Source organism: Labeo rohita, chromosome 6 (genome assembly GCF_022985175.1).
Source record: "Labeo rohita strain BAU-BD-2019 chromosome 6, IGBB_LRoh.1.0, whole genome shotgun sequence".
NCBI classification, from domain to species: domain Eukaryota; kingdom Metazoa; phylum Chordata; class Actinopteri; order Cypriniformes; family Cyprinidae; genus Labeo; species Labeo rohita.
The window spans coordinates 18,634,518-18,659,305 of NC_066874.1; the positions used below are offsets into that span (position 1 = coordinate 18,634,518).

At 36.7% G+C, this 24,788-nt stretch overlaps 1 protein-coding gene across 4 annotated transcripts in view; it reads right to left on the bottom strand.

The window, feature by feature from the left end:
• Window positions 1-2,185: 2,185 nt before the first annotated feature.
• The window catches only part of pex5la (peroxisomal biogenesis factor 5-like a), a 99,847-nt gene continuing 77,244 nt past the window's right edge, over window positions 2,186-24,788 (bottom strand). For all 4 annotated transcript variants that reach the window (XM_051112123.1, XM_051112122.1, XM_051112125.1 and 1 more), the window contains 7 exons: window positions 16,759-16,875; window positions 13,786-13,929; window positions 12,735-12,805; window positions 8,168-8,374; window positions 6,213-6,378; window positions 5,455-5,612; window positions 2,186-2,978 (listed from right to left, as the gene is read on the bottom strand). In XM_051112123.1, the coding sequence (XP_050968080.1) occupies window positions 2,777-2,978; window positions 5,455-5,612; window positions 6,213-6,378; window positions 8,168-8,374; window positions 12,735-12,805; window positions 13,786-13,929; window positions 16,759-16,875 (1,065 nt within the window). In that variant the 3' untranslated portion in view covers window positions 2,186-2,776. The remainder of the gene's footprint in view (window positions 2,979-5,454; window positions 5,613-6,212; window positions 6,379-8,167; window positions 8,375-12,734; window positions 12,806-13,785; window positions 13,930-16,758; window positions 16,876-24,788) is intronic.

Below are 24,788 nucleotides of genomic sequence, written 5' to 3' on the forward strand. Positions count from 1 at the left end.
AAGGGTGCTTGAATGGCTTTGCATGCTTTTTCGTTGATTTAGTTCTTAAATTCTTGAACTAGGCGGGAATAATGAAAATACATGATGCTACAAATAAAAACTCAGCTGGATCAGCAAAATAAGAAACATTACTTAGGCTATGTCATCACTAATCCAGATACATTTGAAAATGCCGTTTACATTTTAAAAATACTATGTAGACACTGGCGTTTCAGGCGTTTGTCATCCTTACTAGTGTTGCCAAGTCCGCGGTTTTTCCACGGAATTGGGCTGCATCAGCACTGTTGTCGTGAGTTGTTTTTAATGTCCGCGGGTTGAAGCGACCCCAATAACGTCATATTTATCCCGTGAAATACGAATTTACCAGGGGAACCCCGACAAAAAACGTGTATTTTATCCCCCGGAACGCGATTTTTAACGGTGGTCCTCCTCGAAACGCGATTGGGCTTGTTTTGGGCGGGTTTTGTTGTGAACACCTGGCAACCCTGATCCTCACTGAAGCAATACTACGGAATTCAATGACTACAGTCAACTGTCTGGCTACTTACATTCTTTGAAATGCCTTCTTTTGTGCTAAACAAAAGAAATAATCTCATACAGGTTTGGAGCAACTCGAGGGTGAGTACTTTTTTCATATTTAGATATCACAGATATACTCACCTTATTTTTCTGTAAGAGCGGCCGCGGCCGTTTGTAAATTTAATGGCTCTCGCTTCCGGTCTCCGCGTCTAGCTATTTATAGCTGTACAAAACAGCTCGTTTTGCTGCTGTATATTGCAAACTGGTGTCTTACCATATTATTTTAATGTATAATCTTAATTATGAATACTTTGGTTTGTAGTGCAAACAGTTTTACCATTTACTGCACATGTGAATGCTCGCACATTCACAGAAAATGGCTTACTTACGCTTTGAATGAATATGTCACATGGCTAACGTTAAACGTCATTTTCGAATACGTTCGTTTTCACATTTCACATTAAAACACAAAAACTTAAATGTAAAATGTATCCACTTTTCAAGAAGGTGTTTTCACAGTACAAAAACAGCACCAGCAGTAAACAACAGCAATGTCTGCACGGTTAATGTACTACTGAATACCTTGTTTTGCTAATTTATGCTGTCTAAACCACGGAAAAAATCTGTGGAAGCTGCTAAATCATATAAAGAAGGACTTATTAAGCATAAAGGGCGTAATACTTACAAACTAAAGTTATCAGGTTGTAAAGATATGTACAAGCAGTATTAATTAAGATGTTAGCCTAATATTTCACCTGACTGGAAATGATAAGAACAAACACGAATGTTGTCAAGATTTTTGCCCTGAAAATCTGGTTCGGTTTGGCCAGCCACAACAGTTTTTTTGCACTCTTCTCAATGATTTGTTCTAACTTCTAGACAGTCTGTAGTACTCCAAATGTTTTTCCCGGTCCGACCAATTAGTACAGCTCAAAACATGACAAAAAATTGACCATTTTCAGCAGCAATAATCATTAAAATATGCAAGTTTTGTTCGGTTCAATGGCGCTGTTTACGTTCAGTGCTGACGAAAAACACTCTATAGTGGATAATGAAACAGAAGTCTCACCCATAAGCTTAGAATAAGCATTGATAGAAAAAAAGATGCATTTTCAAATGTATCTGGATTAATGTAGATGTAGTCTTAAAGTACAACACACCATCTAGACGATATTACCAGATCTTATACTTTCTACCTACCAGTTTTTACCTTCAAACACAAAAAGTGACAAAGCAAGTAAAGCTTTCTGGTGCTTAGGCTTTTCTTCTGCTTCCAGCTGCATGAAGAAAAAAAATCTATAGTTTGCATAGCATTTTAAAATGTACTTTTCTTAAAGCGCGTATGCAACATTAAGCACTTGCGTGTTCACACTGATGAGCAAAATAAAACATCATGCAAGCTGGAGATGAACCATAACAAGTAATATGAGTAACAACAACAATGTTAGGGTATAAAACTGTGAAGCTCACAAATAGTTTGGCTTATATTTTGGGCAGCTTTCTAGTTTTCCTGTCAATCCCAGGCTGATATTTGTGGCAAAAGGGGCAGTATTTCTGAATTCCCTGCATCAAATTTTGTAAAACAATCAGTGTAACATTGCAAAGATGTGGTATGTTTCACAAAAAACCTTGATGGAACATAGACTTCTACATTAAGAGGTCAAAGTATGGCAAAGAATGGCTTTTATCTGATATCATACCGATAACATCTCAATTATTTATTTTACATGCAAGATAAGTAAGGCTTTTTAATCTGGTCTGCAAGCTCCAGGAAATAAAGGGGATGATGCAGCAGAGATCAGGTGAGGAGTGTCCAGGGCTGAACTAAGTGCCACCGAAATCTCTAATAACCCCACCATCTCAAATAAAGAGTGCAATCGAACCAATACATGAAGTCTACGCAGTACAGTACATGTCTAATCAAGTCATTAATGTGAAGTCAGTGTTGTTCTTGCACATTTACAATCTGCGTTCCTCTCACCAATTGCAGGATTACGAGACAAATCGAGTTTTCCTCCAGTTCCCACTGTTACATTGCAGGTCTAGCTGATATTTTCTCTAAGGCATACTTCGCTTACAATCTTCGCCCGGCATTGTGCTCTTTAGGGTAATCGTGAACTGATGTGCAAAAATAGTATCATTCAGCACTCAGTTCTCAGGAATGTAAAGGTGCTCTGCGAAACAAAGGTTGCTGTTCTGACAAAGTTCTTCTCATAAAGGACTTTGGATATTTGCCATGGTTAAAGGGTATCCTCGCTCACATATCCAGGTTAAAAGCTTTCATGAGTAAGTCCAGGTCTCCGATGTTAGCAGCTTGAAAGAGCTCCGGCTGGTCTAGCATGGACAGTGCTATCCGCAGGGCCGCCCAGATGTTTCCAGACATGACCTGGTGCGAAAGCTGCCGACTCCTGCTCTTCCTCTGCAGACCGAGAGCCGTCAGGAAATTGCTGGCTGCCTCCCTGCAATAAATAAATAATTAAATACATAAAAAAAGAGTGTTTCTACAAATATGGACACTTTTGACCCTGTGGGCATTCAGAAAATATTTTTACTGTTTTTTTTTTGTCCTCTTAACAACAGTGGCCATATGTACATCAAAGAAAAAAAAATAGGTGTAGTTAACGAGGTGAACATTTCCAACACATATATTTTTTTTAATTATACATTGTGTTTAGTAGAATTCTGTGGTAGAAAATAATGTTGAAAATTGGACACATTTTTGCAATAAAATGGCAGGCTCATTTGTTTTGCTAAGACTGATTTTATAGTTTAAATTATTAAAGCTTAAATTATATGCATAACGCATGAAATTAAATAATATTTTCACGTAACTGACTAAATTACTGTTTGATTGGAAATCATGAACAATACAAACATTGTTTTTACCCATTTTTATATTTTACCTCCTTATAACATATATTTATATATAACCACTGAATAAAAAACATGTTATTGGGACTTTTTATCTCACAATTTTTTTCCTCAGAATCATGTGCTACAAACCTGCAATTTTGAGATTTTGCCTCAGAATTGTGAGACATCAGCTTGCAACTGTGAGTTATAAAATGTGTGAAAAGTTTATATCTTGCAATCATTCACAATTTGCTTGTTTCTCACAATTCTGACTTTTTTCCTCAGTATGGAGAGACATAAACTGATATGTTCTCAGAATCGCGAGTTTATATCTCATAATTTTGGATTTAATAACTCACAATTGCATGTTATAAGGTCAAAATTACAAGATATAAACATGTCTTTCTGTCTTCAGTCGTAAAGAAATTATGGTTTTTAAGGAAAGCATTTCAGGATTTTTTTTCCATATATTGGACTTCAATGGTGCCCTGATTTTGAACTTCCAAAATGCAGATTAAATGCAGCTTCAAAGGGCTCTAAATGATCCCATCCGCGAAAGAAGGGTCTTACCTAGTAATACAATCTGTCATTTTTTTTTTCTAAAAATAAAAATTTCTATAGTTTTTAAGCACAAAAGCTCATGTAGCACTAGCTCTGGGATGCGCGTCCACGACGCTATGTACTATGGAGTCACATCTAAGTTCATCGTCTGTGTATTCTGGCTCAAAAAGGTAGAGTATGGCGAAAAACTCCATCTCATTTTCTCCTCATTGTACTTTTTTGTTTGTAAACAGCATTTGACTTTTTACTTCCATTTCCTTAGTCTTTTCACGTTCGCTTTGTAAACACTAGATCTGTACTTCTGCCTACATCACGCCTGATCTTTCGATGTGTTCCGCAGTATGTAGCGCCGTGGACGCGCATCCCAGAGCCTGTACTACACGAGCTTCTGTGGCTAAAAACTATACAAATTTTTAGTTTTAGAAAAAAAATGACAGATCGTATTGCTAGATAAGACCCTTCTGTCACGGATGGGATTGTTTAGAGTCCTTTGGAGCTGCATTTAAACTGCATTTTGGAAGTTCAAAATCAGGGCACCACTGAAGTCCATTATATGGAAAAAAATCCTGAAATGTTTTCCTCAAAAAACATAATTTCTTTACAACTGAAGACAGAAAGACATAAACATCTTGGATGACAAGGGGGTGAGCAAGTTTTTTGTAAATTGTTGAGTTTATAGTTGAGTTTATACATCGCAATTCTGACTTTATTTCTCAGAACTGCAAGTTTATATCACAAAAGTCTGACTTAATTTCTCAGAATTGCGAGTTAATATCTCACAATTCTGACTTAATAACTATAAACTGTATAACTATAAAAAAAAGGGTAATAGCGATTTTTTTTGTATCTCACAATTCTGACTTTTTTCTTGCAATTCTGACTTTATGACACCAAAACTGCAAGATGTAAACTTGGAATTGCAAGAAAAAAGTCAGAATTATGAGATAAAAAGTCACTATTACCTTTTTTTTTTTTTTTTACTTTTTATTCAGTGGCGGAAATGGGAGTCCATAATAATTTGTGTAAAATTGTATGAAAATATTTCACACAATAAATATAAAAAAGTTAGATTTTCGCTATCTATCTATCTATCTATCTATCTATCTATCTATCTATCTGTAAGGCTGTAACGTTCAAACTTCAGGCTCATAGAGTATTTTTGTAATTAAATTGTAATTATTAATAATTTTATAAAGAAGTTTCTTATTTTAAAGATTAAAATTCTGAGTTTGGGCCAAGAGTAAAATAAAATCCACACATAAACGCATTTGTAAAGTAGCACAAATAAATTTTAAAGGCATTTAATGTGACCCTCATAACAAACGAGAAGCCTCTTTAAAAACCAACCCCTGCGGACACAAAAGTACCAGCAGTTAAAGAAGCGCCCATAAATCAAGGAATAAATGTTTTCTTACTATGTCGCATTTATTCCGACAGAACCTCAGGATCAAAGAATTTAAACAAAAAGTTAGGGGATATATTTTACATAATTTTCAAGTCAAGCCCAACTCTGTCACAAACCTGTGAGCGCCCATGTTAATGCAGCTGATGCCGAGGTTGTATCGTGAGCGGATGAAGCCGGGCTGCAGCTCCAGGGCTCTGGTATAGGCCTCCACAGCTTCCTCGCTGCGATCTCCATTAGCCAGTGTCGCCCCCAGCCGATTCCACAGCAGGTAGTCCTGTACACACCAACGGCAAAAAAAATTCCCCCTCCGGCTCAGTGTCACGGATCAAAATAATTGTCGCTCTGCGCTTGAAAGATTATGCAGTTACATGCGACTGATTTTTAATACCATTAAGATATGATCTGCTCTCTTTCTTTTAGGGATAAAATATGACCTTTAAGTACAGTGACACTGCATAAAACAGAGGTACAAAGAAGTTGTCTAGTTCCTAATGTCACAAAGAGCCCGGTATCACATCCACACTGCCATTATCTTTCATCGTATTCACGCTCTGAGCCCCCCAGCAGGCAAGCAGACATTACCAAGTCAAGCAGATGGGGAGGATTTTCGATTGAGTGTAAATGCAGTCTACACATGGGGACAGAATTTGGCTTAGCAAGCATCAATCGTCGACAAGGTGACCCACAGGGTCCTAGAGTCAGCGCTCATGAATGGTAAAGCTCCCCTCAAGTTTCAAATGAACTGTTTCAAAGATTCTGGAGACACTTTTTAAGCCCTAGTGACTTTTTCTCCCTCTTCCCTTTGCCCTCTGCCTTTAGGGAGCGTTGCTGTATGATTTAGCCGCAGTTTGTCTGTCACTGAGGAGGGATTTACCTCCGGCCGCACTGACAGCGCTGCATTGAAGGCTTCCACTGCTTTGTTGAACTCGGAGCTGAGGTTATACAGCACTCCCAACCCTGTCTGCAGGTCTGGGTCGATCATGTCCGAGTTGTGCTGGGCGGCTTCCAGGTACAGCTCCTTCACCTCGGGCAGCAGGGGGCTGGAGATAAAGAGAGAGAGAGCTGAGAGACTCAGAGGCGTTGTCCTTCAGGGACGTCCCGACCAGCAACATCATCAAAATGTGTCATTTAATAGCTAAGAGAAAGGGGCTCTCTAGAGAGAGATTTAAATTGTTGGTACCAAAAAATTTTCCATTTAGGAGGGTTTGAAGAGCTACAAGCAGGGGAAAATAGGGATGGCTGAAACACAAAATTCAGTTGTAAACCTGGCAGTTTAGTCGAGTTGAGAAAGTCATTAAATTACATGATCATCATCCTCTTGAGGCGACAGTAAAAGTTAGAAGTCTCTGTGTACAAATATAAAAGTTTGCAGGACATAAAAGTAGTTTAAATTGTTTTTATTGTTTGATGTTTTTAGAATAAAATGTTTACTTTTTCAGCCTTCATTTAAATAGGGGGTTAATGTGGGTTGGTATAAAAATATGAAGATTATTATTAAATAATAATCACATTAAAAATTGAGCAGTGATAATAATTAAGCAAAAAAATAACAATCTTAGAATGTTTTCTGAAGTAACGTAAAACTAAAGATTGAAGTAATAACTGCTGAAAATTCAAATGTGCAATTAAATAAATGAAATGTTTAAAATAGAAAATAGTTAAATTTAAATAATATATTACAATACTGCTGTATTTTTAATCAAATAAATGCAACTTTGGTGAGAATAAGAGACTTCTTGCAAATTATTTATCTAAAAAACTATACTACCAGTCAAAAGTTTTTGAACAGTAAGATTTTTGTTTTTAATGTTTTTTAAAGACGTTTCTTCTGCTCACCAAGCATGCATTTATTTGATCCAAAATACAGCAACAGCAGTAATATTGTGAAATAGTTTTACTATTTAAAATAACTGCTTTCTATTTGAATACATTTTAAAATGTAGTTTATTCCTGTGATCAAAGCTACATTTTCAGCATCATTACTCCAGTCTTTAGTGTCACATGATCCTTCAGAAATCATTCTAACATGCCGATTTGCTGTTTAAGAAACATTTATTATTAGTAGTACTTATATTTAAACTGTTTTTTAGGATTCTTTGATGAATAGAAAGATCCACAGCATTTATCTGAAATATAAAGCTTAACATTAACATTAAGCTGTAACATTATACAATATACCATTCAAAAGCTTGGAGTCAGTATATTTATTTTTTTATTTTTTTTTATTTTGGGGGAAAGAAATTATAGAAATTAATACTTTTATTTTGCAAGGATGCTTTAAATGATCAAAAGTGATGATTAAGATTTCTGATAATTTCAGATAAATGCTGTTCTTCTGATCTTTGTATTCATCAAAGAAACCTGAAAAAAAAAATCTACTCAGGTGTTGTCAACCTAATAATAATAATGTTTTTTGAGTAGCAAATCAGAATATTAGAATGATTTCTGAAGGGTGACTGGAGTAATGATGCTAAAAATTTAGCTTTGAAATCACAGGAATAAATTATATTTTATATTTTTTATTATTTACTGTTAAATTTGTTGTTCTTTGGATCAAATAAATGCAGGCTTGGTGAGCAGAAGAGACTTCTTTAAAAAACAAAAAATCTTACTTTTCAAAAACTTTTGACTGGCAGTGTGTGTGTGTGTGTGTGTGTGTTTTTGGCTGAAAGTAACTGGAAAAATGGCCAAAACTTCCCAGATCTGAAAGGGCTATCATAATTTGTTTTCAACATGTTTGTTAATATTTTGTTGCTACTGTAATAAAATTACAATTTTTGGGGCTGCTGCATATTCCTCGCATGGCACTGCATTTATTTGTAACCATACCAGCTTGTTGTGGAGGGGTAGGAGGGTCTCCGTGAGCTGGGTGAGGCCTGCAGGTGTGTGCGGCTCTTCAGAAGATGCTTGTATTTGGGGTTGTGCCTTATCCAGCTCAGCAGCGCCTCACACGCTTCCTGCCTCATGCCCGTGTTGGTCAGGCTCACTGCCAGGGCCATGAGGGCCTGGAGGTTGTTGGGGTGGAGTTCTAGACACCTGCACACACATACAACAGGGAAGCATCTAAAGAACCGCTGCTTTTGATGGACACTAATTAGCTGTCTGCCATCATAATGAGAGGCAGATGCTTCCTGATTAGTGCTGGTTTTAATTCATGGGTGAATACTTGTGTCATCTTATGTGTATGCATGGAGACCATGTAAACATATTCCAGAAAACTCAAATAAATCATTTGCTCAGTTTACGATGGAAGTCGCGTTCCTGTTTTACAAGCGGAAGACAAAACACGGCGAGGGTGACATCTGGATATTGTTCATTAAAGAATAAAAATGGAAATGTAACGATGCCAAATAAAGCCTTTTACTAGGTTGTCTTTATAAGAGTCAGTAAAACCATTTCTCTTGCTGTCCATTAAAACAAAAGCAGTGCACACTGCTAATGATTTATCTGCTACATCCATCAGAAATTTCAGTTCTAATCTGATCTGATCTAATCAGATTTAGGTAAAAGTACACTCATCCCCTCCCAACCCTCCTGCCCCAATAAGATGCCAGCTGTGTCCCAATTCACAGGAACACACTTTTTGAGGAACACACTACTATAGGCAAATTCCAGTCTGCATTTTGGGAGCTTTAAACAACAAAAGGAAGTAATTTGAATATTTATGATCTATAAACCTGAGGTTAATTTATTTAAACACATTTTAATTTGAGATTTATTATTAATACTTTATTCAGCAAGTATATTTAAAGGAGAAATTCACATCCAGATCAAAAATGTACAGATAATTTACTCACTCCCTTGTCATCCAAGATGTTTGTGTCATTCTTTCTTCAGTCGTGAAGAAATTATGTTTTTTTAGGAAAACATTTCAGGGTTTTTCTCCTTATAATGGACTTCTATGGTGCCTGCGAGTTTGAACTTTCAAAATGCAGTTTAAATGCAGCTTCAAAGGGCTCTAAATGATCCCAGCCAAGGAAGAACAGTTTTATCTAGTAAAACGATTGGTTATTTTCTAAAAAAAATTACAATTCATATACTTTTTAACCTCAAATGCTCATTGAAACTGCGATTTGGACCCTCAACCTGTTGGCTCCTATTGACATCCACTATACAGAGAAAAAAATCCTGGAATGTTTTCTCAAAAACCTTAATTTCTTTTTGACTGAAGAAAAAAAAAGACATGAACATCTTGGATGACATGCGTGTACTCTGTGATTTCCGATTTAAGACAGTTAGGGTATGTTGAAAAACTCCCATCTTATTTTCTCCTCCAACTTCAAAATCATCCTACATCGGTGCAGAAGTACCAACCCAAGTGAACTTGCAAAGATCAAATGCCCTTTACAAAAAAAGGTAAAACAGCAGTGTAGGACAATTTTGAAGTTGGAGGAGAAAATAAGATGGGAGTTTTTCGACCTACCCTAACTGTCTTGAACTGGAGCGCACAGAGTACGCATGTGCATTGCAGAGCTAGACAAGGCAACCATTTGTGGTTAGAAAGTATACAAATTGTAATTTTTTTTAGAAAATAACCGATTGTTTCGCTGGATGAGACCCTTATTCCTTGTCTGGGATCATTTAAAGCCCTTTGAAGCTGCATTTAAACTACATTTTGGAAGTTCGAACTTGCGGGCACCATTGAAGTCCACTATATGGAGAGAAATCCTGAAATGTTTTCCTCAAAAAACATAATTTCTTTACGACTGATGAAAGAAAGACATAAACATCTTGAATGACAAGGGGGTGAGTAAATTATCTGTCAATTTTTGTTTTAGAAGTGAACTTCTCCTTTAAGTATAGTATATTTAAGAAACTTGTTTGGCAGCTTTGACGTCACATTCCCAAAGCTATCAAAAGAGAGACAAAAAAGACATTCAAAGTTTTTTAGTCTAACCTAACTATGATGCTGAACAGTTTTAATGTAGTTTTATTTTATTTCTGCTCTACTAGTTCTAATCTTCTATTTCGGACGAACAGGATGTGAATTGGTGTGCAGCCACTGTGTGGTCCAAGCACGGATACACCATTTTAAAATGACGTCTCAAATTATATTAGATAATATCATAGAGGCAGACATTATAAAAGCACTCTATTCAAAAGTGATGCGGATACATGGTACCAAAACACAGCTTTGAGTGTCACTGGTGATTAACACACATAGATTGGAGTTTTCACCCCGGTCGCTCAGAGGAACATTGTATGAGATTATGGCTGGCTGTTCTATCCTAAATGAATGTAATCTCCCAAAGGCCTCTGTGCTTATGAAATGCAATTTTAATTGGATCACCGGGTTATTACAGTAGCTCTTTATCTCTAGCAGGAGAGGGCACAGCAGAGAGCTTTGTCTCATTTGGTGTCACAGATAACCACATGGAGGTGTCCGATTCAAGGCCTTCTTCAGTTTGAACTTTTTCTCTGTGTTGAACACTCAAGCAAACAGGCAGAAAGGTCTTGTTTTCATTTCTTATTCCATATCCGTTAAGAATTAAAGGAATAGTAATAAATAAATAATCATTAAAGGGGTAACGGATGCAAAGTTTACTTTTACATGTTGTTTGAACATTAATGTGTGTAGGCAGTGTATGTACACATCTACCCTATAATTATAAAAACCTATGCAGTGGTTTTTAATTAATCTGTAAAAATAATATCCCCTTTTTCAAATCGGCCGCTCCCACAATAGTTGATTGACATGAGCATCTTACCTCAGACCCGCCTTAAATCACCTGTAACAGTCTGAAGTTAGACAAGAATATCTCAGATTGAGCAATTGAGGTGTTGTGTTGCTGGATGTAATAATGAACGTAGTGGTCATCATTTACTCCCGACATCTGAGCTGCTGAAGATGCAGTGGATTACGTTTGTTTGTGAAGGGAATGCGCCTCCCGATCTACATATATCCATCTATGATCGTGCAAAACATTCGTGATCCAGCTTCACTTAACAGCAGAAGTGAGTATAAGGGTTTTTTTTATGAATCTTTGCGATCACCTTTCCTAATATAGTGCTAGTTAGCAAGTTTAGCGGCTAAACGTGGCTAAAAGCGCCTAAAGTAAACAGGCTTGTCACTCCACAGAAAGAAGAAAGGGGTGGGGCGAGCAGAGCTCATTAACATTTAAAGCAACCTCGACCAGGATGATTTTTGCAGAGCTCATTTTGGCAAGGTAAAAAGGGTGTTGTTTTACATTACCATTGAGAATTTTTAACCAAAGTATATTATAGATTTTTCATTAGGACCCTAAAGAATCATATCAACTTGTGGAAAATGGGCATCTCTTGACCCCTTTAAGATTTCAAACCATTGCTTCTAGTTAAATATAAGTCCTCATTCCATAATATTGCCTTTTCCAGTGAAAAAAGTTGTCTTGTCTGAATCAGGACAGAAATATGCACAGATAAAGCACTTTATAAGCAAAAACAATTCTAAACAAATAGGTTACAACAAATATATTTGGTCCAGAAGCGACAATTTAAAGTTAAAACGCCTTACTGATGGATTTATTTATTACAGACCATGCAGCTTTTCAATTTACAAGGTGATAATTAATGGACTTTAGTCGTGTGGAGCTGATTAGTCTCTCATTCTGATGGCACCCATTCACTACATAGGATCCACTGGTGACCAAGTGATGTAACACTAAATTTTTTGATGAAGGAACAAATTCGTCTACATCTTGGATCCCCTGAAGATGAGTAAATTTTAATAAAAATTTTTGTTTTGGATGAACAATTCCTCTTACTTTAACCTTAAAGGGTCAATTCTGTCATTAATTACTCACTTTCATGTTGTTCCAAACATGTAAGACTTTCATTTATTTTTGTTCATCTTCAGGAGACAAATTAAGATGTTTTTGATAAAAATCCGAGCACTTTCTGACCCTGCATAGACAGCAACTACCACTTTCAAGGCCCAAAAAGTTTGTAAAAAAACCTTAAAAATAAAATTACAACTGAACCACTGATGTCACATGGATACATACTACTTTTCTTGGCCTTGGAACGTAGTTGCATTGCTGTCTTTGCAGGGTCAGAAAGCTCTCGGATTTCATCAAAAACATCTTAATTTGTGTTCCATAGATGAACAAAGGTCTTACGGGTTTGGAACGACATGAGGTGAGTAATTCTGGACTGAATTTTCATTTTTGGGTGAGCTCTCTCTTTAATCTTGACTTGACATTGATGGTGATGAGATTTTTAGGTTTATCTCAGTACATTCATGTACGATACATACAGTACTAGTACAAAGAAAATCAATTGTAACCCTGCTATGGTTTTATTTTTGCCATAAACACTCAGTCACATCCTAAGTGTGAAGATGACTCAAACTTTATGAGCCAATCAGCTCTGTGTAAACCATAATTTGCATATGATTCATGCAGGGATACTTCCTTACCTCTGGAGGGAGACAATTGCTGCCTGCTCATTCTCATTCTCTGCTTGCGTGGTTCCCAGCACCAGCCAAGCCTGAAAAGAAAATAGGTATTGAACAATGAGCATTGGGGTTATCACCTTGACTCCGGCGAGGAGCTTCTATTGTGCGGGAGCTACAGTGCTAACCTGGGGGAAATGATTCATTTTCAAAGGCTTGTGGCTCAGACATAGAACACAATGTTGGTGAGGAACTGAATGGATTTGTGTTGCCATTTCTTGAAGATGATGAATCATTGGATGTACTAATATCGCTAGACAAATATTTGAGATTTAGGATGTTGGCTTAAGTATAATTTATGTGACTGAATATTTATGCTAGATTCCTCAGTGAATCATTTGGGGGGTTATAAACACTAAGTAAGACTAATTATTAGAAGATAGGCTTGTTGTGTAGGAGGAAACTGCATTTCAAAGCCTTCGTGCCAAGGCCACAGTTTGTGAATACAAAGGAAAATAACGAGCTTTGTTAATAGAATACCTAATTGTGGTTGGCTGAGCTTGCGCACTTAACTTACAAGTATAGTGTACAGTACTTCTGATATTTCAGAAGCAAAATCCCCAAAATGCCATTTGCTTTGTAGTATTATCTGTTAACATTTAGCTTTTTTGGAAACATAATCATTTAGAGGTGGGGTGATTCCAGGAGAAGAGGGATAATCCTGTCTGGGATGTAACTGAACTATTACATCATTAAATCATCTGAAAAAGGGAACCCTGCTCAGTTACAAGAGTGTTAATGGTTTGCCATCAGTCACTGTCAAGTACTATGTCTAACACAGAGCTCTCACTGAAAATTAGTGAGAACATGGAACCCCCTGCCTTGGCCAATCATGCCATGATCTGTAAAATGTTCAGTGTGGGCAAGAATGTACCTACCGCTTATCACTGTATGTAGGAAAGGTATGACGGTAGTCTGATTGGCAGAACATGTAGCTTTCTGTTTTCAAGCTGTGCAGACGTTGATTTGATGAAAGTACCTGGCTTACTGTTGTTTTATAAGCCCACTCGCTCACCTCTGAATCTTGAGGGTCCTGCAGCACAGCTGCTTCCAGGAGAAGTACGGCATTAGGCAGGTCTCCCTCTCTGGACTTGCGTAATCCCTCCTCAAATGCATTTGGCCAGTCTTTGAAAGGGTTATCTGTGTGGAAGTAATATCCCTGAGGAAGAAATAATGAGCATAATTAAGTAGTGGAAAATTCATTCAGATTTTGCACATTGGTAAATTTAAATAAATAAAATTTGTTAATGTTTTACACATTGAATGTAACAATAATAAATTAGTAAGAAAAAAAAAACAATAATAGGAATGTGCCTGAATCTGAATAAGATGTTCAGAAAGGAAATGACGTCTAAATGGAATAAATACCAGATGGGAGGTAAAAATGTATTTCAATGCTTTATGCTCATGCAATTATATCATTGGGTAATTATACTGTATGTAAGTTATGGCCATCAAAAAGCCACTATTAGTATGAGGGCTGCTGAAATCGCTTTTGAATGCATTTTTTACTTTTGCTTTCGATATTTGCGATGCTCTGTGCAGTACCCTGGTGAAAAAAACAGCATATGCTGATAGGTATGTTTTGGTGCTGGTTTAAGCTGGTCCTTTGCTGGTTTTTGCTGTTCCTTGACCAGCAACATGACCAGCATAAACCAGCAAAGGACCAGCAAACACCAGCAACATGACCAGCATAAACAAGCTAAGGACCAGCTTAAACCAGCATCAAAACATACCTAACCAGCATATGCTGTTTTTTTTCACCAGGGTACTTACCACACATTTTACAAGATTAGATGTTTGTCACTGATGCTCAGGATCTGCAAATCATTCGCCATTGTCCTATCAGTCATGTCTCCTTACTCTGTTTATGTGGCAATAGGGATACGCGGTATACCGGTACTGGAAAAATACCGGTATATATTATATTTCAAACAGTACCATATCATAATTTTGCTCAATTCGGTATTTCATACACTGCTGTTGCAAAGTGCACCTGTAGGTGGCGGTGCTTCCCAAATTGCTGCGCCACCGGTAAATGTGACAACAGAATGTGTTGGATCAAACTGCTAAAACTCTATCAACGCACCCGAAATTAATAAATAAAGAGAAAAGTAGAAGTGAAATACAAAACGGACGATAAATGTGAACTAACTGACCTTCCTGCATCTATGTGCAAGCGTTGCTATAAATAACGTGAAATCTTGCTTCAACCTTTTGATGCTGGCTATTTGTCATCTATGGTATCGATTTAGTATCGATACCGAGGTATTACATGCTGGTATCGTACCGAAGCCAAAATTATGGTATGGAGCCATCCCTAGTGGTAAGTGAAATTTTATGTACTGTAATGCAACAGGCTAAACACGTCCCTTTAGAACCATGTCCCTCCGTAGAACACATTATTCGTTATACTATCCACCTTTTTCTTCACATAAGAGTGGGCATGGCCATTTCATAAATTTTATGGGTTTGCCTTCCTGTCTCATCTGCATCCAGATATTTTTAGCTGTACAAAACAGGCATTTTGCTGCCTGATATTGCAAATTGGTGTGTCTTATTTTAATGTATTATCTTTATTATGAACACACTGGTTTGTAGTGCAAAAAATGTTACCGTTTTCTGAATGTTGTTATATGTTACTTCCTGAAGAAAAGATGGATAGAGGGTTTGCACTTGCGTCACAGTTTGATCAGTTACCTGGATGCGCAGCCATATTGGAGATACTCGGATGTAAACAACAGCATTGATTGCATGGTTAATGTCATAGATATATATGTAGATGCCTCATTTGCGACTGTTTCTATGGGCTGCTATATGTAAGCCATCCGCCATATTGTAATGGTCAACTTGACGTCATTCATCATAGTAATCACTGAATATTCGAAATGCCACAATCCTGCACAGGGCGCCTATACATATCTATGGTTAATGTACTACTGAACAAAGGCGCCGATCCGAATCTCTTGGCTTGCAGGGGGCTTGCTCTCCCATATAGAGATCATAGCTCTGCGCTCCCTCAGATATTACGTGTGTGCCCTTAAACTTTGTCCTGTGCACACGTGAATAAGTGCTTATTGTAAACAGGTATTTATTAAATTATTTTATGTAGTGAAGCACAGCCCTCATAGAAAGAATGTGTGTTGGTTACTAAATAATGTATTTGCAGTCCGTGCGTTTCACTTCGCAAGATATTTTGTGTAGTGAATTTATCAAATGCCCGATCCAGCGGAGTAAACTCTAGAAAAAAACCCAGTATAATTAATTACTAAGAATTAAATATTTGAAAATATTACATTTGCTGCATATGTGTATGATAACTTATCCCAGTTATTATTTAGTCATAGAAACAGCGGTGAAAATTTGTTATATATAATAAAAGGTTGAGCACTCACCGGCAGAAACATAACTCAGCACACATGCTACTGTATATACGTTGTTCTGCTAATTTATGCTGCCTAAAGCACAGAAAAAAATGTGTGGAAGCTGCTAAATCATATAGAGAAGGATTTAGTAAGCAGGAAAGGGCAGAATAGTTTGACAAACTAAAGTTAATAGGTAGTAAAGATACGTACAAGCAGTATTAATTAAGATATTGGTCTAATATTTCACCTACTTGACCAGTAATGATAAGAACAAATGTTGTCAAGATTCTTGCCCTGGAAATCCTGGTTCAGTTTGGCTAACCACAAATGCCTTTTGTTCCTCAGTTTTTTGCACTCTTCTGTTTCATTTGTTATAACTTTTGGCAGTCTATAGTACTCCAAATGCTTTTCCCAGTCTGACTGATTAGTACAGCCCAAAACATGACAATAATTGACCATTTTCAGCATCAATAATCAGCAAAATTTCCGTTTGGTTCAGTGGCATTGTTTATGTTCAGTGCTGCCAATATGGCCGATTTAAAACACTCTATTCGGGCACATCCCTTCTTACAAATTTACATAAATAAATAAATATTTTTTATTTGTTTAAATTTTTCCTTTACCTTTTCATAAGGAGACACGTTAGAGGGAATCTGTGGGCGCTCATTCTCTGTTAGCCAGTTCCTGCGAGCGAGTTCTTCCCATTCCGCCTGCATCTTATCCCAAAACTCTGTGTCTGACTGAAAGGGATTACATAAATGAGACAGAAGAAAATTAGCTTAAAAAACAATAAATAAAAGTTGGCACTATGTTATGTATGAAAACAGTTCTTCTAAAATATAAAGATGTTTTATACATTTTTCATAAGGTTTCATAAACCATTTCATTTTTTTTGTTTTTTTTTTCAGCTCAGTAGAGTTGACCTCTTAAATAACTGAGTAAACCTTTAAAATTTATTACAAAAATCAATATTAGCTGAGTAACAGTGGATATAATCAGTCTAATGAACTGGAACGTCACAAAACTAACATGGTGATCAACTGTATAGATTTAAAAAGTTTAAAAGTTAAAAGTTAAAGAAATTGAAATACCAGTTTGCACTCCAAATTTTATTTAGCCAACTACAAAGTTGCAACCAGCTACCAAAACTGTTATGCTAATTTCAGTTTTGTTGTTTTTGTTCTTTTTTCCCCCACAGTGTCCAGAAGAGCACTTCATGGCGAAAATGTGTTTTCTGCCTCCGCAACATCAGGCTCCGGGTAAATCTTAGTCTTTAGTCGAGTCTCCGCAGGTGTGCCACTCTTATGAATGCCTCAAATCTGTATCAACATGCCTCTGAACTCTCTGTGCTCTGCAATCTGAATAATGAATCACTGTGCATGAATATTGATGGCAAGAGGAGACTTACACAGCCACGCAAGCAATCATTCAGCTCTCAGCCATCTAGGACATTTGGAAATCTCATTTAAGGGTTTGATTAATCAAAAAAAATTCTTGCTTATAGCATTAGTCAGCGAACTGAGCGCACTGAAACACTTCGATTTGATGCAGCACGACAAAATGGTTGAAAATTATTTTTGAAATGTTGATAATACTAATTTGTCTTTACTCAAAAGCCTGCTACTCAAAGCCTCACACATCACTGTCATGTGTTATAAAATCAGAAATGACAGGAGCATTTGTTGAAGTCACCTTCCGATCGATACAGGTCACGAGTCCCAGTATCCCTTCATTACGGCTCATATTTACTTGAAAAGCACTGCTGCAAGAGAGCTATCTGCTTTTCAAAAGCCTTTGAGGCATGATTCCCTCAGAGATTGTATTTATGATGAGGGTTTTCAAAGAATGTTGTGCGACTGAAAGTTGATGAGATGTTATTTTGTTCAATGACACATCTTTTGTTGAGGAGATAAATGGCCCTCCGTGCTTTATGATGGGCAACAGCTTCACTAAGTGGCCAATTACGGTAATTGGATGACCCACCCCCTCTTTCCCCCCCAACAGCTCAGCACAGAGACAGTCCAACTAGTCAAAGGTCAAAGTTGAAGACTCATTATCTCTCATCCAGAGAAAGACTGCCTGACTGAACTTTTTAATAGCCAGAACATTTGCGTTAAGGACACCCTTCACAGTACACATCTTCACTGAGCACATCAAAGACGTTTTCCTCAGTCCAGCTTGTTTTTTGCAGCTGTTCTGTGTCTCTGTATTACGGAGTCTGTTTTTCGTTAACTTCAGCAACATTACATTTGTTAAAAACAGACATTCACTCACCCTCAAGTTGTTTCAACTTACTCCATGGAACCCATAAGGTGAATTTTTGAAGAATATCCACCTTTTCAATATATTGAAAAGAAAAATAGAAATATTAAAAACTAATATACAGGTGCATCTCAGTGAGTTAGAATGTCATGGAAAAGTTCATTTATTTCAGTAATTCAACTCAAATTGTGAAACTCGTGTATTAAATAAATTTGATGCACACAGACTGAAGTCTTTGGTTCTTTTAACTGTGATGATTTTGGCTCACATTTAACAAAAACCCACCAAATTGGAATATGGTGACATGCCAGTCAGCTAATCAACTCAAAACACCTGCAAATGTTTCCTGAGCCTTCAAAATGGTCTCTCAGTTTGGTTCACTAGGCTAAACAATCATGGGGAAGACTGCTGATCTGACAGTTGTCCAGAAGACAATCATTGACACCCTTCACAAGGAGGGTAAGCCACAAACATTCATTGCCAAAGAAGCTGGCTGCTCACAGAGTGCTGTATCCAAGCATGTTAACAGAAAGTTGAGTGGAAGGAAAAAGTGTGGAAGAAAAAGATGCACAACCAACCGAGAGAAACGCAGCCTTGAGAGGCTTGTCAAGCAAAATCGATTCAAGAATTTGGGTGAACTTCACAAGGAATGGACTGAGGCTGGAGTCAAGGCATCAAGAGCCACAACACACAGACGTGTCAAGGAATTTGGCTACAGTTGTCGTATTCCTCTTGTTAAGCCACTCCTGAACCACAGACAACGTCAGAGGCGTCTTACCTGGGCTAAGGAGAAGAAGAAATGGATTGTTGCCCAGTGATCCCAGTGGTCCTCTTTTCAAATGAGAGCAAGTTTTGTATTTCATTTGGAAACCAAGGTCCTAGAGTCTGGAGGAAGGGTGGAGAAGCTCATAGCCCAAGTTGCTTGAAGTCCACTGTTAAGTTTTCACAGTCTGTGATGATTTGGGATGCAATGTCATCTGCTGGTGTTGGTCCACTGTGTTTTTTGAAAACCAAATTCACTGCACCCGTTTACCAAGAAATTTTAGAGCACTTCATGCTTCCTTCTGCTGACCAGCTTTTTAAAGATGCTGATTTCATTTTCCAGCAGGATTTGGCACCTGCCCACACTGCCAAAAGCACCAAAGTTAAATGACCATGGTGTTGGTGTGCTTGACTGGTCAGCAAACTCACCAGACCTGAACCCCATAGAGAATCTATGGGGTATTGTCAAGAGGAAAATGAGAAACAAGAGACCAAAAATGCAGATGAGCTGAAGGCCTCTGTCAAAGAAACCTGGGCTTCCATACCAAGTCCGCAGTGCCACAGACCGATCACCTCCATGCCACACCGAGCTGAAGCAGTAATTAAAGCAAAATGAGCCCCTACCAAGTATTGAGTACATATACAGTAAATTAACATACTTTCCAGAAGGCCAACAATTCACTAAAAATGTTTTTTTATTGGTCTTATGAAGTATTCCAATTTGTTGAGATACTGAATTGGTCACAATCATCACAATTAAAGAACCAAAGACTTAAACTACTTCAGTCTGTGTGCACTGAATTTATTTAATACACAAGTTTCACAATTTCAGTTGAGTTTTCCACAACATTCTAATTTACTGAGATGCACCTGTAAATGACAAACGTGTATAACAAAACTAAAATTAAAATGAAAACTGAAAATATAAAAATAAAATTTTTATAAAAAATATTAAGAAATATAGTAAGTGCTGTCAAATTGATTAATGGAGATTAATTGCATCCAAAATAAGTTTGTGTTTACATAATATATGTGTGTACTGTATATATTTATTATGTGTATATAAATACACACACATACATGTATATATTTAAGAAATATTTACATGTATATATATTCATATTTATATGTGATTTATATTAAACATAAATATATATTACATATATTTCCTAAATATATACATGTATGTGGGTGTATTTATATATACATAATAAATAAACAGTATTTTATGTAAACACAAACTTTTATCACGATTAATCGATTTGACAGCACAAATTATTATATTATATAATAAATTATACTGAAATAACACTGCACAAAAGAAACCTATACACTGAGCACAATATTTTGTGCTATATTAAGTCTTCGAAGCTTGATTGCTTTGTCTAAGGAATATTCTTGAGATTTAAGTTGCTCTTTATTGAAAATCATTAATAGCTATTCATAAGAGTAATAGTGAGTCTAATTCATGAACAGTTCTTTTGAACCAGATTCTTTTAATTAATTGGTTCTTATCTTGGTAACAAGACCAGGGGCCGGTTGCTACTTAGACTAGTCTTAAAAATCTAGTCTTGGTTTATACAACTAGCCCCAGTTGTTCACAAATCTTGAAAGCATTTTGAATGCTCCAGTCCATGAAAAAGAGTAAACCAGTTCAAAATTATCTTTTCGTGTTCCACAGAGAAAAAAAAAAAAATTTTTTGAGTGAAATACCTTTTAGCAACTTTGACCACCTATTTTGTGCAAATCACCTGTACTATTTCTAAAAATAGCTGCTTCATTGAAATATATGTCTGAAACACTGAAAAGGATCCATGAAGAATAACAAGTGTTGTGTTATAACAGTCCCTGAAGCTGTTACTGTCTAAGAGGCTCAGAAAAAAGCATTCCTGAACACCCCTGACATTATCTGTCATTCAAGAATGGCATCTTTCCTTTAGAGTTCTTTTACCTCAGCTGCATTGTTCGTCCCTTGAGAGATTGTGAGATACAGCTATAAGCGTAATAAAGACTGAATCTTGTCAGGAGCTCAGCAGGCCATGGCAGAGGCCTTAACTGGTACACTGAGGGCTCCAACGGGGGTCAGTGCTCCGTCTTCCTCATTTTTGAGACACATGATCAAGGCCATGCTGTTACACTGGGGGTGAGAAAGTCTCTTCTAATTGGTCTTTGTTTCTGAAATAGAATGCCCTTTGGTTCAGAAGTCTCAGACCTTTATTTCTTTTTAGATGGTACGCAAAAGCCTAGTAGCCAAACACTATTGGGACATACAAATGAAATATATTTAAGATACATTTACATTAGAAGCAGTAGATATAATTTTTTTTCAGAACATATGGGTTGATCTTATGATGATAACGTGTCCGTGGGAACTTTTTCGCAAGACGCAAAACACGTACCGATAAGTATATATCACTGCAGTTTCCAACAGAAATGAACACTAAAGGTTGTAAAACGGCAAGGACTTGTAGTCATTTTCATACACCGTTATGATTACAGCTCAATATACTTTGCTTTCCGGATGTAACAAGCTTGCTCGGTAGCTCAGCTGGCACGGAATTGGACTTAGATTGTGGAATCCATGGGTACGAATCCTGTGAAAAACATAACTCGCGATGAAAGAGCTAAAGGCTGAGAGATCAAAAAACAAGCTAGAACGACATATTTGCAATTGTGTTTTTATGTCACATTCACTTTTGTTCATACTATCAAGTAGGTTTAAGTGTAGTGCAGATGGTACGTTATTTTAAAACGAAGCCACGCAATGGACATTTCAGGTCTGAACTGCGATGACACGTACGAAACCAACATCACATAAAACGTATTATATGTATGCTCATCTGTTCCAGGGGAAAAAACACTATTTTAGCACCACTCAGTGGACATTTCACATTGAGTCACGAAACATACATGACGCTATGTATTTCACGTCTTGGGAAACATTCCCACAGGTTTGTCATGAGATCAGGTTGATATTTTGACAACAGTTTTTAAAGTTTAGTTTTTTCTTGTTTTGAGCATACATCTAACAGGTATAGAGTAAATTCTCATCAAATACAATTCTCACAAAATACAATAGTTTAGGAAATAACTTTACATGTTCATAAAGTATATAAGAGATGTGGACAGGTTTGACTTGCTGTCAGAAAAAAGGAGAAAGTTGGGTTCGTAGATGCAAATAATTATTTGAACTCTCAAATACTAACTCTTTAATAGAGGGCAAGTGAATATATTCATCTCATAATTACTAACTAAAGGAGGCCAAGGGTCAGCTCATAATTAGAATGATAAAAACCCCTAAGACATACGTGACAAACAATTAATAAGCTTGAGCGTGACAGTAATACATACAAGTCTACAAATTCCAGTGAGGCTTCTACTAAACTTTTGAACAAAAAGTTTAGAATACAGTTTTGACTACATGAGTCAACAAAACACAGGTACACATTCATATTACATTCATATTTATGAATTAATATGCATCATATTTACTTAAAGGATTAGTTCACTTCTAGAATAAAAATATCCACCATTGTCATCCAAGATTTTCATGTCTTTCTTATTTCAGCCGAAAAGAAATTAAGGTTGTTGAGGAAAATATTTCAGGATTTTTCTCCATATAGTGGACTTCAATGGGGATCAATGGGTTGAAGGTCCAAATTGCAGTTTTACTGCAGCTTCAAAGGGCTCTACACAATCCCAGCCAAGGAATAAGGGTCTTATCTAGGAAATCGATCAGTCATTTTCTAAAAAAATTAAAATTTTTATACTTTTTAACCACAAATGCTCATTGAAACTGCAATTTGGACACTCAACCTGTTGGCTCCCATTGACGTCCACTATATAGAGAAAAAGCCTCTAATGTTTTCCTCAAAAACCTTAATTTCTTTTCGACTGAGGAAAGAAAGACATGAAAATCTCGGATGACACGGAGGTCAGTAAATTATCAGGATTTTTTTGTTCTGGAAGTGAACTAATCCTTTAACTAAATATTAGGGATGCAACAACACAGTTTCAAACAACACGATTCAATACGTACCTCGGTTTTTAACCACGGTTTTCGGTTCGGTTCTGATATTTTTCCACTTCAGTGTTTTTTTTTTGGCAACAAATTAACAAAATATAATTTGTTATACCTCTGTACACTTGAAAAAGTGTGGTTTAGTATAGGTCTGCTTATTTTTTCTTTTGAGAGAGGTATTATTATTATTTTTTCTAATATGGATAAAGGCATCGCTATTGCTGTAACTGAATAAAAAAACAAGATATAACGTTAAACGTTTTGAATGATGAAATGTAAGGACAATAAACACTATCTGTGTTATCTGTGTTCTTCAAGCCATCTCGTGTATTTTCATAAGCTATTGCTAATCAACATACATAGAATATAAGTATAGAATTTATTTTCTGCCTCATTCTATAATAAGAATCCACATAAAGTTACATAAGGAAGTTATTTCAAACACTCGCCTGATGTTGTGAATTAAAAACTAGTTATAACGTTTTTTATAACTTTTGTTTTTATAACTTTTGTTGGACAACAGGTTTAGAAAGGCTTATCATTGCATGTCATTAGAATGGAAGATGCTCTCCGTGTTGCTTTTTCAAATATAGGCGGGGAAGCGTTTCCTCATTTCAGAGCGTGAAATCGTTGGCACACATACAACAAATTCCGAGAGAAATAAAACAAGGAAGTTATTTAAATGCAAAACCGAAAAACCGCAATTCACAAGCACGTATTGAACCGTGGATGTCGTACTGAGCGGTTCGATATTATATTGAGAATTGTGACATCCCTACTAATTATGTTTATAAGACAGAAGTGATCATGTAACTGCATTACTGTACTGCTCCTTCACTCAGTAGCTGTAACATTTTTCTCCCAAAAGCAGAAACTTTCTGTCCGGGAGTTTGTTGAGCGTAAAAAAAAAAAAAAAAAAAAAAAATCGACAAGCTGTCAAGTCCTGCTGTTAAAACCGATCCCTGTCATTTTGCATCATCTGAAACATCTCCTACATGCTAGGAGATGGAACAGATCAGAAGACAGATTTTGAGTAGCTGGACATGTGCTTTGCAAATCTAAAGCCTAAATGGCCAATCACACTCTTCTTACATTGTAAAACAAATGCTATTATTGTTCTCAAGTGAGAGGTCTCAACTGGCACATGGTATTTATACATCACTACAATCGCAATTTATGAAACACAGCACAAATCCTTACATTTAACACCTTTGTGTTATATTTGGCCCTGACCAGCACAGAGGCAGCCAAAAGCCTGCGTTCACCTCTCACTGTCTGCCTGTTTCTAAATAGAGCAGCATAATTTCAGTTGTATTCTGTTTCCTGCATCCCAACATCCTCCCCTAAGACTGCGGGGCGTAAAATGTATTTTCCATCTATCTTACATCTTTATTCACTGCTCAGTAAGCAGCCATGACCGACGATTCCCCATTTCAATTCATTTTAGACTCCAAGGTATTGCTTCATTCAGGACATCAAATAATGAAAATGATTGGAAACTGGCCTCACTGAGTAGCTTTCTGGATAATACAGGACTCTGTTCAGTTTATAATCATATTAAATATATGCAGTTACTTATAGGGGGGCTGGAGGCAGAAGGGCAGCTCT